Here is a 16,629-nt window from a genome sequence, read left to right as displayed (position 1 = left end):
AATAAATACGTTAAACAAAAAAAAGAAATGGTGGGCAACGTGCTTCTTGTGGGCTAAACACCGAGCATTGCAGAATAGCTACAACTAGGTGCTGGCACTCAATATATTGCTACTTAGTAATGAAAACATGACATGCCTATAATGTGGCGTGTTAGGTAGGCCTATAGTGGACGTAAATCAGGCTTGATAATACAGATGTGTGTGCCATTATGCACATATCTTATTCCCCGCAAAAAAAATGGAATCAGATACAGAAAGAACAAGGCAGAGTTGGAGTATCGTGACATATACAAACCAGAGCACTCATACACAGAACTATGAAAGATTGTTTACATTTACAAAAAAAATTGTTGAATTGTTCACAGGATATTTTTACCCCACGCTACCTAGCTTATGACAAAGGACCACAGAGGCATAAAAGATTCATAGCTAATTTTAAATAAAACACCAACAATTTTGAGATACATAAAAAGTAAGGACTTTGTCTGTCAAAAATACTTTATTTTTGAATTGACAAAATCTGGTCGACCTTTGATAAATGAGAACAAAATTGATTTTTAAACAGGTTAAAGTAACAGCTCAAGAAACATTCAATACACTGTGTAAACAAGAAATAAAAAACAAACCAAACATAAACCTTTCCCCGGGATGCTACGATGAAAAGCATAAACTGTGGTAGTTGTCCATAGTGGAAGTTGTCATGTCCAAACGGATCCGTTATGTAGATACAATCAAATTCACTGTTACGATAATTCACAGAATTTTCTCAGTGTGTTCTTGAGAGGCACACAGTTCATTGTTAGAAATGCAAATCCACTCCAAAAAGGCTGCTTTTTAAAAAGGCCACCGATGAAATCCTCTTGCTAGGCAGAACATTCTGTCCCACTTCTGCAATTTCTCCCAAGAAAATAACAATTCCCAAGTTTACCCAATGATTTCACAGTTCATCTTTGTCAAAGTCATCAAGATCTACATCACTAAGATCAATTTCTTCTTCAGCCGGTAACTGTGAAAGGTAAAGTGCATTTGTTTAGAACAAAGTGAAAAATGTATCATGCCAATTTTCTCAAAACATTCCAAATGAATGACATGCTGTTAGCAAAAAAAGAGCCCCAAGACTAGATTTCAGCCTGGTCAGACTGAAAGATTAGAAACAATAATCAAATCCACTGTTAGATTACTTAAATATTTCACAAAAAATATACATGTATTATTACTATTAATGGTGTAGTAGCTGATGTCTTAATTTGTAAAAATAAGTAAATGCCAGGGCCCTCGTGAATAGGCCACTGCAGCTTATACCATCCATTGCCCCTGCCAGCACTGCCAATGACAGTACCAACCCGACTACTAACCATCACACTCCGACAAGTGTGACAATTCAGACTATTCCATCCCTCAAACTCTAAGAATAGATTGGAACCCAGGTAATAGTAATTGTAATGTATACTGAATCTCTATAGTAGTTAAACAGCGCCACCAGGTGGCCATAAGTGCCGATATTGACAAGCGCCGGTGCAGAGGACTGGAAACTACCGGCTTAAATTAAGCACTGCTCACAAGAAAGAAAAAGAAGACGAATTTCTAGGCACAGTTCGTGTGTTTAGATAGCAGTGACTGCTATCAATCTTTGGCAGTCAGCATGTCAGATTTTATGTTTTAATGAAAAGAGGGAGTTGCAGGAGGGATCAGTGAGGAGATCTCACACATTGGAGGAACAAGGAGAGTAAACAATATTGTAATATCCCAATTTCCAAGTACACAGAACAGCTCTTGTGGCATCGGGAACACCAACGTTCAGTTCACCACGTTCACAGAGAACAGAGCGGAGACACACTGAAGTCAGCACATAGGACTGCTCCCTGCAGAGTAGGCCATAGCATCACAACGTTGAACTTCTACCTTGGATAAGTCTAATTTTAAGCCACAAGTTATGAATCCAGACCATGAGGAACTGCCAGCTAATTTACTGGCGAGGAACTGGGTGTAATTCGCAAAAGAGGAAATACATCACAAAGTACACTGTCATATCAAGCAACACACATGCTCTAAATCATACCGGGTCCAATTTCTATAAGCCATGTGACTTTTAGTTTCAACAAATGATTATGTTTGATTGCACGTAAAATGTCAGACACCGATAAGAGAAATAGAAACATCCTCACTAAATGCATCAAATATTTCGAGCTTAGACTTGCCTACAAAATTTGAAAACTGCTGTAAAGTTCTAGCCTCAATAGCAGCCATATATCTTGTGTACCCTATAGTTAATAAAATTGGAACAACTGAACTCGATCAATATTAGCACTTTATTAAGACCACCATAAAAGGGCCACACTAAAAGAAAAAAACTATATGTTATCGCAGCATGGTTGTTGTAACAATGGGTTTCTAAACATCTGTTTTCGGGACCCAGAAAAAACAAAAAAGGACTAATTTACAATGGTGTATTCTGGTCTGGTTAGTGGGGCTTGGGGTTGGAACAAGCAAAGAATAACTAAAAGGGGGAGCAGCTGACATGTAAAATAGTCCCTTATGCTGTGCAATGCAATAACTTCATTGGAGGATACACCTAAACAGCCAACAACATGAAGTGCGACTGAAATACTTCTCTAGGCAGAGCGAAGAAGAAATTTACAGTCTCAAGCCAATGGCTCAAGTAGGCTATCCCAAATGGGAATGGTTTAAGAGTGGATTTAAACACCATCTACATGAATACTGTAACCATTAGATCTGTGCAGTCAACCAGCTGGTCACTGAGCTAGGAAGGAATATGCTACTTACCAGTATGCATCTGTTCTTGGCATGTAGAGCTGCAGATCTACACACTTGTGCATAGATCGCCATCTGGTATTGGGCCCGGATGTTTGCAGTTTGTTTTTCCTCTTGGAAAGTCTTTGGAAGTCACGAGGTCGGTGACTCCTCCTTTGGATCGTATTACACATGGGCTTCGGCTCCATCCTCAGATTGTTTTTCACCAGCAGGGAAAGATGGAGCGTAGTAGTAACAGTGAAGATGCCCATGTGTGTGCTATCTAAATAAGATAAACTGGAACAGTTAAAGGTAGCTGGGGAGGCGGGTGGGCGTGTGTAGATTTGCAGCTCTACATGCCAAGAACATATGCATACTCGTAAGTAGCATATTCCGTTCGAGGCATAGGAGCTGCAGATTACATACTTGTGCATAGATTATATAGCAGTACCCACCGTTAGCGGCGACCACCCGTATCTGTTGCAGTGGTTTGAAACAATGTTTTGAGTACAGCCTGGCCCACACTAGCTTGTTGCTTAGCTTGCACATCTACACAATAGTGTTTGGTGAAAGTGTGCGGTGTTGACCATGTAGCTGCTTTGCAGGTATCATCTAATGGGATGTTCCCTAAGAATGCCATGGAAGCCCCTATTTTTCATGTAGAATGGGCTTTCGGGGGAATGGATAGCGTTCGCTTTGCTTTATGGTAGCAAATTTGAATGCATTTTACAATCCACCGAGCTATCCCCGATTTTGAGATGGGGTTACCTTTGTGTGGTGGAGAGAAAGACAAACAGTTGTTTGGTCTTACGGAAAGATTGTGTTCTCTGAATGTTGTAGAGTAAGGCTTGTTTCACATCCAGTGTGTGAAGAGCCCTTTCTGCAACGGTCTGTGGTTGCGAGAAAAATACTGGTAGTTCTACTGTTTGGTTTAGGTGAAAGGGAGAAATGACTTTAGGGAGGAATTTTGGGTTGGTACGGAGAACAACTTTGTTATGGTGCATTTGGAGAAAGGGTTCTTGGATGGTAAGTGCTTATATCTCACTGACCCTTCTAAGGGAAGTGATGGCTACAAGAAAAGAGGTTTTCCATGTTAGGAACTGTAGTTCGCATTTATGGAGAGGTTCGAAGGGAGGCCCCATTAGCCTTGTGAGAACGATATTTAAGTTCTACACAGGTGAGGGTGGCACTCTGGGGGGAATTATTCTTTTAAGGCCTTCCATGAAGGCTTTAATGGCAGGTACTCTGAAGAGTGAGAGATGTTGCCTGTTTTGTAGGTAAGCTGCAATAGTTGCGAGGTGTAGTCTAATGGACGTATAGGCTAGATTGCACCTTTGTAGGTGGAGTAAGTAGCCTATTATGTGTTGAATGGACACGTCCAGGGATTGATGGTGTTGTTATGACAATAAACAACAAAACGTTTCCACTTGGCGGCGTCGCACGCTCTAGTGGTAGGTCTTCTAGCTTCTCTGATGAAGTTCATACAGTCAGGGGGAAGATTTAGGTACCCGAATTCTAAGATTTTAGGAGCCAGATCGCAAGGTTGAGCTGCGCTGGGTCCAGGTGTTTGATCTCTCCATGGTTCTGGGTTAAGAGGTGTGGAGAGAGGTGTAGTTTTTGGTGTGGCACTACAGATAGTTCCAGCAGTGTGGTATACCACGGTTGTCTGGCCCACGTTGGAGCTACTAGGATTAGTGAGGGAGTGTTGTTGTAGTTTGCGCACCACTAGTGGAATGAGTGGGAGAGGCGGAAAAGCGTACGCAAATTTGCCTGACCAGTTCATCCATATCGCATTTCCTTTGGACAATGGGTGTGGGTATCTGGCGGCAAAGCTTGGGCATTTGGCGTTTTCGTGGGTGGCGAAGAGATCTATCTGTGGATGCCCCCACATTTGAAAGCATGGGTGAAGAACTTGCGGGTGAAGCTCCCACTCGTGGATCTGTTGTGTCTGTCTGCTGAGCAGATCTGCCACTGTGTTTTGGACTCCTGGGACATGCTGAGCTAGGAGAAAGATTTTCTGGGGTATCGCCCATCTCCATATGCTCTGTGCTAGGTGAGAGAGCTGTGGAGAGTGTGTGCCGCCTTGTTTTTGGATACAATACATGGCTGTCATGTTGTCTGTTCGGATCAGGACTGCCTTGCCTGAAATTTGAGTTTGGAAAGATTTTAGGGCTAAGAAGATTGCTAGTAACTCCAGATGGTTGATATGGAGTAACTTTTGTTCAGGTGTCCACTTGCCCTGTGTGGTGAGATGTAATAGATGAGCTCCCCAGCCGGAGAGCGATGCGTCCGTTGTCAGTACTATTTGAGGAACCGGGTCCAGGAACGGTCGACCTTTGGCAAGGTTTGTGGTGTTCCACCACTGCAGAGAGCGATGGGTGCGACCGTCTACCAACACCAGATCTGTTAATTGACCCTGGGCCTGGTTCCATTGGCGCGCTAAGCACTCTTGGAGAGGACGCATCTGGAGTCTTGCGTGAGGCACTATGAAAATGCAAGAGGCCATCATCCCTATTAGTTGCATAAACACTCTAGCTGGAAGGTAGTGTTGTAGTGCGAATTTTGCGCGTAGAGCTTGAATGCTTGCAATCCTGGCCGGATTGGGGTAGGCTAGTGCTCTTGAGGTGTCGATGGTGGCACCGAGGTATTGTTTTATGTGGGATGGTTGGAGATGGGACTTCTGGTGGTTTACTGTGAAGCCCAGCTGGTGGAGTAATTGAATGGTGGTAGATTTGTGTTGAACACACTGATTGTACGACCCGGCTTTTATTAGCCAGTCGTCTAAGTATGGGAAGACGTGGATGTGTTGTCTTCGTAAATGTGCTGCTACCACTGCTAGGCACTTGGTAATACCCTTGGTGCTGTTGTGACTCCGAACGGGAACACCTTGAATTGGAAGTGTTGTCCGTCCACTACAAATCTGAGGTACATGCGGTGAGCTTTGTGCACCGGAATGTGAAAATACGCGTCTTTTAGATCTAGGGTGGTCAAAAAGTCATTTTGGGAGAGGAGCGGAAGTACCTGCTGAAGCGTTACCATATGAAAATGGTCGGAGTGTATGTATGTGTTTAGGGGCCAGAGATCTAGGATGGGCCGCAGAGTCTCGTCCCTTTTTGGTATGAGAAAATATAGGGAGTAGACTCCCATGTTTTGTTGGTTGGTAGGAACGGGTTCTATTGCCCGTTTTTGTAGGAGGGAGACTACCTCCTGCTTTAGGAGTGTTAAATGTTCTTGTGACATTGGGCGCTGCCTGGGTGGAATGTTTGGGGGGGTAGATATTAGTTCTAGGCAGTAGCCTGATTGAATTATTTGTGTCACCCATTTGTCTGAGGTGATGGTAGCCCAGACGGGAAGGAAATGTTGGAGTCTGCCCCCGACCGGAGTGGAATGGTCTGAGGGGAGGGAAGAGTCATTGGGTAGGCGCTGTGGCAGAGCGGGCGTTGTTTGTTTTGCTTCTGCCTCTATTATTGTTATCCCTATAGCCACCTCTTTGATAACCCCTCGTGAAGGTGGACCGAGTGGGGGATTTGTACGAGGTGGACGCGGTATCTGAGGAGTAGCCTCTAGATGTACTGCGAAAGGAGCGTCTAGGAGGGTGTGACTGTAAGGCTCCCATGGACTTCGCCGTATCTGTATCTTTCTTCATTTTTTCTTGGGCCTCATCTACCTTTGGGCCAAATAGATGTTCCTGGTCAAAGGGATGGTTAAGGATGGAGGCTTGTACCTCCGGTTTAAACTCTGATATTCTCAGCCAAGCATGGCGATGAAGGAGGACGCTTGTATTGATGGCCCTGAAAGCTGTGTCTGCTGCATCTAAGGCACAGCGTATAGAGGTGTTTGTGATAGTCTTACCCTCTTGAATTAGTTTGTTGGCCCTAGCTTTATATTTTTCAGGGAAGTGGTGCAGTATGCTCTCTAACTCGTCATAATTTGCCCTGTCATATCTGGCCAATTGGGCTTGAGTACTGGCGATACACCACATATTGGCTGCTTGTGACGCAGTGCGTTTCCCTGATGCATCCAGTAGCTTTGACTCTTTGTCAGGTGGTGGTGCTTCGCCTGACGCCTGGGAATTTGCCCTTTTACGTGCAGTGGATACAACTAGTGAGTCGAGTGGCGCTGGCCCTCTGATGTAGGAGGGTTCTGTAGGGGCAGCTTTGTATTTTTTCCTCGATGCGCAGTAACTGGGTCCTTAAAAACCTCTGGCGTATGCTTTACCACTCCTTTAAGCATAGGTAATATGGAGGTAGACCTATGTGTGGTGTCGAACGTTTCGAGGAGGAAATCTTCCTCCACGGGGTCAGTATGCAAGTCTACCCAGTGATAGTGTGCCGCCCTTTGTAGTAGGTGGTGGAACCCCAATGAGTCCTCTGGTGGAGATGGCCTGGAGGCGTAAAGGTCATCTTGTGGGACGTTGGGGATATCAGGTATATTGTAGTCGTCCCATGGGTCTGGGGATCCTGTAGGAGTGGGGTCCCCTGCAGGTAGGTCCTGGGGGACATCCCCTATGTCATCATATGGGTCCCCGTGATCATCATCTTGTGGAGAAGGGGTGGGAGAACGATGAGGTTGGGCTGAAGAAGGCGGGGGGGGGGGGGGGGGTGGAGGTGAAGAAGGTGGTGGAGGTGAAGAAGGTGGAGGAGGTGGGGAAGGTATTCTGAACGGGGAGGTAGCAGAGTCCTTCCTTTTTGGAGGTGGAGCAGGCTTCTCCAAATGTCTCTTTTTGGAAGAAAGTGTCAAATGTCCAGTTTTTGGATCCTTGGTGAGTGTTTTCTGCAAGGGATGTGGTATAAATAAGTCCGGTGAGGCTGGTCTGTCCGTCTGCGCCGAACGAATCGGGGCCGTTGGCTTTTTAGGCTTTTCCGTGCCGGTTCTTTGTTTGGAACCTGGTTTGGGAACCTCCGGACGCTTGGTCGGCGCCGAGATGGATTTCGGCCTCGAAGTGTCGGTGCCGGTGGCCTTGTGTGCTTTGGTCGGCACCGAAGGTGTTGTCGGTGCCGAAGAGCTGGGTTTTCGACCCAGAGTGCTTCGGTGCGGAGCTCGGTGTCGATATGGAGATCGGCTTCTTTTTCGGCGCCGAAACGTGTTTATCGGTGCCTGGAGTAGGCTGGCTCGAGCCCGAGCCGCCGGAAGGCTTGCTTGGCTTCTTCACCGGGCCCAAAGATGGGGTGTTGGAAGCAGTGTCCTTGGTCTTGCCTAAGCCCGGAGGCGAAGGCGTGACCGGAGCCTTTTTCGGTGCCGGCAGGGGTGTGTGTGTGTGTGTGTGTGGGGGGGGGGGGGTGGGGGGGGGGATCAGTACTCACGACCCTCTGTGCCAGGGTGATGTCCTCCACATCGGAGTCGTCGGCCTTGGAAGCGCTGATGAGGCCCTCTTCCGTGTACTGCTCTGGAGCGTCGATGCCTTCTCCGAAGATGTCGTCCGGAATCGTCGTCGAGGAGTGCGCCATAGTTCTTCTGGCTCTTCGGTCCCGAATAGTCTTTTTGGACCGGAAGGACTTACACGCCGGACAGTCTCGAGCCTCGTGTTCAGGGGAGAGGCAGAGATTGCATACCTCGTGGAGATCGGTGTGGGGGAATTTGGACCCACATCGAGGGCACTTTTTAAATGGAGTCCTTTCCATTAGTCAGGACCGAAGCTTGGAGAGGCCCGAAGGCCGCCGTCGACGACGACTGGAACTAAAGGTCCGTGCCGATGAGAAGGCGCGTCGAGTGGGGGAGATCGCGATCGAAACAATACCGCGGTTTAAGGTGAGGATTGCGCGTCGACCTGGAAGCTGTTCGGAACGGGAGCGCGAAGATCACATCCGAGCCTGATGGTGAAAAAAAACAATCTGAGGATGGAGCCGAAGCCCATGCGCAATACGATCCAAAGGAGGAGTCACCGACCTCGTGACTTCCAAAGACTTTCCAAGAGGAAAAACATACTGCAAACCTCCGGGCCCAACACCAGATGGTGATCTATGCACAAGTGTGTAATCTGCAGCTCATATGCCTCGAACATACAAGTCTACACTATTCACTGATAGCATTGTATAAGAAGTGCTTATGGGTGTTGTATCAGTAACAGACAAAGGCGCATACCACATGGGCATGGTGAAACTTGTACAAAGGGACAAGGTTATGTTTCAAGCATGCCAATGAACTCAATTTGGAATTCGAAATTACTTCACATGGTTTTATGATGCAGCAAGTGAAAAGTGCATGTAGGACAGCTGGCCAGAGTGTCTTATTTTTTTTACAAGCAAAGTCAATGCTTAATGTGAGCACAGGGATTCTGTGGCATGAAAAAAGAGACGAAGCAGTCATTCATGATCCGTACATTCAATGTCATTGCACTGAACATAATGGAAACAAACACTATCCTCAATATGTGGGTTGATAATCCATTTATGCAATAAATGACTCTGCTATCAGAACTTTTAATATTCAACCGTTAAATACCCTTCCCAAATAGTTATGCATTTGCTTCAGTTGGAATTTCCTGGAGAAGGTGCATTTTAGTCTTGCCTAGTTGTGACTTCAACCACTTACTGCCTTTTTATCCCTCTTGAAGGTGGTTTCTCATCCTTCTTTTAGCACTGTTTTTCTATCTTTCTCTTCCACGTTATATCTTCCTTTTCTGCCTTTCTTTCTCTTGGACAAAGTCTGATGATAAACAAATTAAGCACTGCCTCATAGCCAAACTACAACCTTTGACTTGTAACATTTTCAGTAAAATGTACAGGTATGATTTGTAATATTGTCAGCTCAGGGTGTAAATAGGAAGAATAATTACATAAGACAGTATATATTTTGACAAGTTTGAACATGAGCACAGATGTGGAAAACAAAATTCGCAATGGAAAGCAGTAGTATGTCAATTAAATCCTGTGATTCATACATTACCTCGCCATCTTTGCCATCCCAGGCCTCTACAGTGTTGATTTTAGGGATTGCCCCTCCGCCAACTGGTGCAGTAGATCCACGACCAAAGGATAATTCCCTGAAATAAATGGAATGATTAACTATTGTGCATGCACATTGCCTGAAAAAAGGGTTTAAAACTGACACTAGTTGATCTTGCGGTTTATAGGCACAATAGACTTTTATAGGACTGGACTGGCAAACACAAAAGGTCCGCTACGTTAGCAGGTGCTGGAAGGTCAGGAGATGACTTTTGGCGGATCAAAGTGGACATACGACACTAGCAGCTAATTAAGACTATTGTGCTCTTAATCTTTAGGCCTCTCTCTACTTCTGAAATGTGCTCTCTGGAAGTCCCTGTTAATCTTTGCCCCCTTGAAATTCTCACTCATCCACCTAGGGGCAGCACATCAAACGTAACAAAGCAAGCACTTCACCAAGTCATAGCCACAAGGTGCCAGTTCAAGAAATGGTTTCAGAGACATTGCAAATCAGTCCAAATGCTGTCCAGAAAGAAGCATGTACCACTGAAGAGCCACCAATGCTTTCTTAGCTCCAACATGCTCACAGAGCAAGCAAACACTTAACCAAATAGCGTTCTAAGATGCAGGAGACTGCTAGTCAGGGTATGGGTGATGGGGAAGCCTACTTATCGGAAAATCATGCTCAAGAGTCCATCTGAAGAACCAATCTCATTCAACAAAGGCTCCCTACAGAATTGCAGTCTAGTAGCTATAAAATAAAATGAGGTAATTGGAACATGGAAAGTTGGTGGGAGTTAATCTGGGGAACATTAGTCGGAGATGAAGGGAGGAGCCGAAGGTCACAACTATCAAGAACAACTAGTTACTTACCTTTAGTAATGTTCCCTGTGAAGAATATTCTTTCTAATAACAGATTTCTCACCCTGTGAATATCCTCAGATGCTGTACTGAATCGAGAAAACTAAAATGTGTGCCAGAGTGAATGCCATTCCAAGAACGGGGCCACCCATGAGCGCTAGGTCAGTTGCTTTCATTAATCAGCCTGCACTCTCAGAGGTGAAGACGACTGACCAACTGAAAAACCAGCGCAGAATCCTAAATTGGATTTTTTTTTTAGATGGAGGAAACACCAGTTAGGGGAGGTGTGAGGAAACTGCAAATTCGAGTATCCAGCAGTAGGAGGGTTACCGAAAGAATTTGGTTGCCTCCCAAACATCTTGAATGGTTTGGGCTAGTGAAGGTCATAGATCTTCTGGGACCACTGGTAAATTTCACCTACCATATCCCAAAGTTTGTGACCCAACCCAGGTTCGGGTGAGGTGTGCAGTCCAGTGTACTCCTGTAAGACCATATACCAGTCGTCTGCATCATAAGGAGGAGCAAGATCTTCCCCATTCCCTTCAAGGTTATCTCCATTAGACTGGCGGATCAGAGTCCAAGCCAAACAGCTGGTGCAATGTATGTGCATAGCTGCACAGGAGTGGGATTGTGTACGAGCCGTGGGTTAAGTAGAGGCTGTGGCAAGTCAAGATCTGGATTTGGCCTCGATCTAGCAGAAGTCAGTTTGGAGCTAGACAGAATAGGTTGCTAGACCTCCAACAGCATCCGTGCTGGCATCTATGAACGAGGGGCTGGCGTGGGTTTTGGCACCGAGCTAGATGCCAGTAAAGAACCAGAGGAAATTTCTAGGGGTTTAGACAGCATTGAGGGAGAACCTGCCATTGATAACTCGGGTAGGGTGGAGCGGATCCTTGGTGCCAGAGGGTGCACAAGAGAACTGGAAGCGTGCCACAGATGCACAGCATGGCTTCTCAAAACGCTTCGACTTGCGGCAAGGTTACCAATAGACCCAGGAAATCGAGAGGCACCTGGGCCCTAGATTAAATAATCTCCTCAGTGGATCAGGAGCAAGACCGAGAGGCATGGCAACACATTTGTGCCTTCCTTGAAAAGTGACAGCAAGATGCCAAGTCCCACTTGGACATTTTGCGTTTGTTTGACTTAACCAAAGACTTAGACTGTGGTAAAGAGCCGCCTCAGGAACAGGTCTGCATTCTAGACTTCAGGCAGGACCCGCGCAAAGCCTTCCAGTGCTTTGCCATATAAAGCTTTGCCTCAGGCTTTTGGGTTCACCTGGGCACAATCGTCACAGGCCTTGGAGTTGTGAGACAAACCTATGGACCAAAGGCACACCTTGTGCGGGATCTGTAACTGTGTAGATACCCGTTTGCAACAGCCTCTAAAAGGATTGGCCACTGCAGCCTAAGGGGGTAACATTCCATAACACTTTTTAGGAAGGAGAAAATTCTCTTCACAAGAAGAGGAGAAAAAAAAAAGGGAGCAGAGCTCCGTATCTGCATTTGAAGACACAGAATGAAAGGAACGAACGCCAGCGTGCATGGGTGGTGTTTACATGAGCTCCTTTTGGTACTTCTGGAAAGGCATGGCGTTGAAGCGGAGTCGCACGGCGCCACTGCCAGCACACAGGAGGACTGCTTGTAATTTTCCAGATTCAGTCTTGCACCTAGGGATATTCATCAGGCAAGAATCTGTTGTAGAAGTACGCAGCAGAATAAAGCCTTAAATAATCTAGTGTGCTGTGCATCAATACACATTTTGGAAATGTGTTAGTCATCTAGCGCCAGTGATAGGACAAAATTTGGACCTACTCTCCTGGATGGTAAAAAGAACATCCCAGAACAGCAAAGAATATGTGCTACCCACTGTTTAAGACCACGTCCTAAATGAAAAGGACTTTCAAAATACTGATAATTAAAGAATCATTTGACAGAGGATATAAAGAGCGCATAAATATTACTGAAACCCACATGCAGGTCTATGGACTTCAGGACTAGCGTTTGGCCAAAGCATCAACATAAGGGCCATGTAACTTTGTGTAGGCAATGTCGTACACCGTGGGATATGGAGAACTGAAAACGTGTAAAAAAATGAATAAAGTGCTTTTTCTCCCTTTTACACTGTTTCCGAATTTACCCAAAAGTGGAACATTTAAAATAAGCTGGACACCAGCATAAAATGCTATATTTAGAGTAAATTGCTAGTAACCACAGTTATACACAGCACTTAGACTCGTCAAGGCTGCAGCATTAGGTACTGGAAAAATAAGTTTTTAGTACCTTAACTGAACAATATCAGATGGTATGTACCTACCGAAAGAATAATGACCTCACACGTGTTGCGGTAAAACCTAGCTAGAATGGTCTGTGTCGCTCCACAACCTCTAACCTCAACCCCATCAGGATTTTTAATTTGTACTTTGTTTACGTACCCTCAACAATGCCTGTCGCGGGAAGTGAGCACATTACGGACTTCAGCGCAGGAGTGATAAATCTCACGCCAACCGTGCACTGACATCCCTCCCATCAGCCTGACGGTGGGGGTAAGGTGTGTGGTCCGAGAGCAGAAATAACAAGCCCACTTATTACTTGACTCAATGAGACATTCCTGTTATGGGCCTTTCATGGTAGAAATGCAGAGCTGGCAATAATGTTGATGGAGCGGGGATTCGAGAAAGAAACCTGCTCTTGTTGAGTACCCCCATAACATATACTAATGTTAAGTAGATAAAATACAAATGAGCACCTATACATCACAGGAGGGTAAACCGCTTCGCGAATTGCATGAAATTAATCTTAACCGAACGTAAATAACCAAAGATGTAATAATATGGTGAGTAGAATGTGTTGTGAATGGCTTACACTGCAAATTGTGTGCATAGTATATAGAAGGCATGTCGTGTGATGTTTAAGTAACATTAATTGTCGTTGCTTTTACTTATGCTTTGCTGAAATAACTGCTAACTTGGCTCTGGGTAAAGGAGGGGGGTTAACAGTGAATGTTTCATTACCACATTATCAATAAATGTCTGTTTCCAGTTCTTTTAGTAAAAGGACAAGTCGCCATGTTTTTAAAATTGACCTAACTGTGATGAGTGAGACTTGCAGCGCACACAAACCATGTGAAACTGTGGAAAAAAAAAAAAATCGCTGAGCCTGCTGAAAGAGTGTGATGCGGTGAAGGACACGACGCTTGAAGAGCCGCCAACTTCTGTGTTCCCGTGTGAAAGTCTGAATTTATAAAATGTATAAACTTTGTCCTTAACATGCTACATTTTCCTAATAAGCGAGTAGGAATGTATATTGAATCTGTGGCCAACGATAATGAACAATGGGGTAGTTAAAGAAAGCATGATCTAATGTCGAATGACCATCCACCCCTCGTTTTTAACCAATCCCGTAGCCAGAGTGGGTGACATTAGCAACTTTAGTGGGATGGACATGTAAGATAAAGGGTATAAAGAATAGGGGATTTAGGGGTGGGGTTAGAACGGGTCGCTGCTGCAAGATCTTTGAGGGAGACGGAGAGAGTGAGGGTGCGTTGCGGATTATCGGGTTGCAGAGAGGCCTAGTTGATCCAGTCCTAACTTTATCCTGATCTAATGACTTTGATCCCCGACACACTGATCGGGGGTCCCTTGCCGCTACCTAGGCCAGGGTGGTGGTTTTCTCCGTTCCTATTCTCTTTGGTTGGTATTTTGATAACTTGAGAATTCATTATTCATTTTGTGCTTTTGTCTCTTCTTCTATCTTTCTGAAATGAGAATTTTGAATTGATGAATATTGCCTGATGTCTCTTCATCTATCCCCTCCATGTGACAAATGTATTTGCTATATGATTATTAGATTGTATTCTCTCATATGAGGTGTTTTTCGAATTAATGCATTGAGTTAGATAAAATGTAATAACTTACAAAAGTTTGTGGTTATTTGCGTTTGTCAATGATTTGAAATGACTATGGACTTTCAATTTATCAACTAATTGATCCATCAATCAAGTAGATGGAGACTTGACCTCAGGTGATTCTATGAGAAGTTGTGTAAATTAATGACTATGTATTGTCTGTGAAGAAAACGCTAACGTGACCCCCAGCGCAACAGGGACAATTGGGTGTATGTGTATGGGCCACAGTACATGGAATTGTTGAATGCTCGTCCCTGCCCAAAAATTATTGGGTCTGCGCTGGATCAATGTAATCTAGGCAAACACACATCACTGCTGCATGCACCTTTACCAGCCAAGATGCACTTCGAGCAAACTCATTAGTTTTTAGAGCAGGGTTCTTCAATTTGTATATAATATATAGTACATGTAATATGCGCGTGTTGATGTACAGCAGAGTGACAGTATAAAAAGCATTGGCGCCGGTTGTTGATCACGGCTTTAAACAAGCCTCCCTGGCCGCATCCCACATGGTTCCAGTTTTTGTGAAACTTTTTGAAATGTGCTTTAGTTTTCATGAATGCAGCTGGAGACAGCTCCCTGAATTTGGGGAACTTAGTTACTTTGCTATTGTGTTGGGCGCCTAGCAACTCTTTTTTTGTGGACCACTTCAAAGGACGAGTACCTGCGCCTTGGCAGACGAATCCGTCTCACTGCATTCATTTTCAGGAGACTGGTATTTGACAGCCACATTTGACTACTCAAGAAGTGTAGCCCTGCTAAGTGTGAAGCGCAGATCAGACGCCCTTGTCTTTTGGGGCAAAAACTACTAGTAAACTGTAAGTAAATGACAATCACATTAAAACTGAAGAAAACGAGATGTGCGTGTCAATGTTTAGGCGGGCATAGTGCTTGGACTCTGCTATACAAACACATTAGTGAAGGTCCCGTTTTTACGTGCAGGAGATTGAGGTGGCCTTTGTCATCATTGATTGGATCCATTAATAACCCATCTTCTAAAGGCGAATAATCCGAGAGAGTCTCCCCTTCTCTAATATTTCAGCGTAGGGCATGGCCAAGTTGAATATATCTGTATCTTTTTGCCTGCCATTTCATATTCAATTTTAAGGTTTTCTAAGGTGATCTGTGCGTATCTGATAAATCTCTTAGAATAATAAGAAGAGTAAGATACGTATTTGCCAGAGAGATCAGTGTATTGTCTATTACTAGTTTTAAATCAAAGTTGCATAGTGTTAATATGTCTCCTGCAAAGCACATTATGTATCATGCAGATGTCAGATTTTATTTTTAGGTAAATGGGTTACTCCTTTTAACACAGATCCTTTTGTTACTTGCAGTTCATAAATTGTAATCCTTTTAATATAGCACAGTGAGCTATGAAGGACATGTGGCTACTCCACCTTGTAACCCTCACTGTCTTATGTAACATATCCTGTATATTGATTTATACACGATTCATTGTCAATGTATAATGTGTACGTGTGATGTAAAGTGCTCTGACACCCTGCATTTGGATGAGTAGCACTATAAAGAAATAAAACAAAACAGTGGCATTTAAATGGTTATTTTTTGTTAATACAGGGACAGACCAACACATCTGACATTCTTACAGTGCATGCATTTATGTTGTATACAGGGATTGAACAAAGTGAAAAGTGTGTCTCTCCTAAATACCTGTGAAGTGATAAGCTGTGTGCCTTTCTTTTCCCTCCATTGCATTTAGGTGCGAGGCTCTGGATAGCTCCCAGCCAGAATACACCACCAAAAGGAGGCCTGACAGCCCCTTAACTTCAGCCTTTATTATGAGTCCAGCAGGAATCGGATAAACATCCTCTACGCCGGAACCTTGCTGCAGTTAACAAAAGCAGACAACGTGCAAGCGCTGCTGGAAGTGTTCTGGTGTCTGAAAATTACACCAGGACACGTTTAGCATACCCCTGTGGGGCCCAACCTATTGGCAGGTTAGACTGCATCCACCCTGTGAAAAAAATGGCTAGACACCGTCTACCCGCGTGTACCCTCGACTAAAGCCTTGGTAAAGAGCCCCAGTTGTCCGGCTCACCAGCCTCACGGTTGTCGACGGAGGCCACCCACACATTGCAGCTGGCCTCAGCAGCAGTGTTTTTTTGGAGACTAGTGATCGCAAAAACACTTACACTGTACAGGATCAACAAAAGGAAAGAATAACAAGCATTTGCAATGCAATAGGTCCCGCATTTACGCACGTTTG

The 16,629-nt window shown here is 44.7% G+C and overlaps 1 protein-coding gene across 1 annotated transcript in view; it reads right to left on the bottom strand.

Moving 5' to 3' along the window:
• Positions 1–480: 480 nt before the first annotated feature.
• PDIA6 (protein disulfide isomerase family A member 6) overlaps positions 481–16,629 on the bottom strand; it is a 131,285-nt gene continuing 115,136 nt past the window's right edge. The window contains exons 12-13 of the mRNA XM_085610699.1: positions 9,637–9,733; positions 481–1,006 (exon numbers count right to left, since the gene is read on the bottom strand). Of these exons, the coding sequence (XP_085466825.1) occupies positions 938–1,006; positions 9,637–9,733 (166 nt within the window). The 3' untranslated portion in view covers positions 481–937. The remainder of the gene's footprint in view (positions 1,007–9,636; positions 9,734–16,629) is intronic.

The sequence above is a fragment of the Triturus cristatus genome, chromosome 6 (assembly GCF_964204655.1).
Source record: "Triturus cristatus chromosome 6, aTriCri1.1, whole genome shotgun sequence".
Lineage (NCBI taxonomy): Eukaryota > Metazoa > Chordata > Amphibia > Caudata > Salamandridae > Triturus > Triturus cristatus.
Note: the sequence above shows the minus strand (reverse complement) of the source record. Positions and strands in the feature narration are given on the sequence as shown.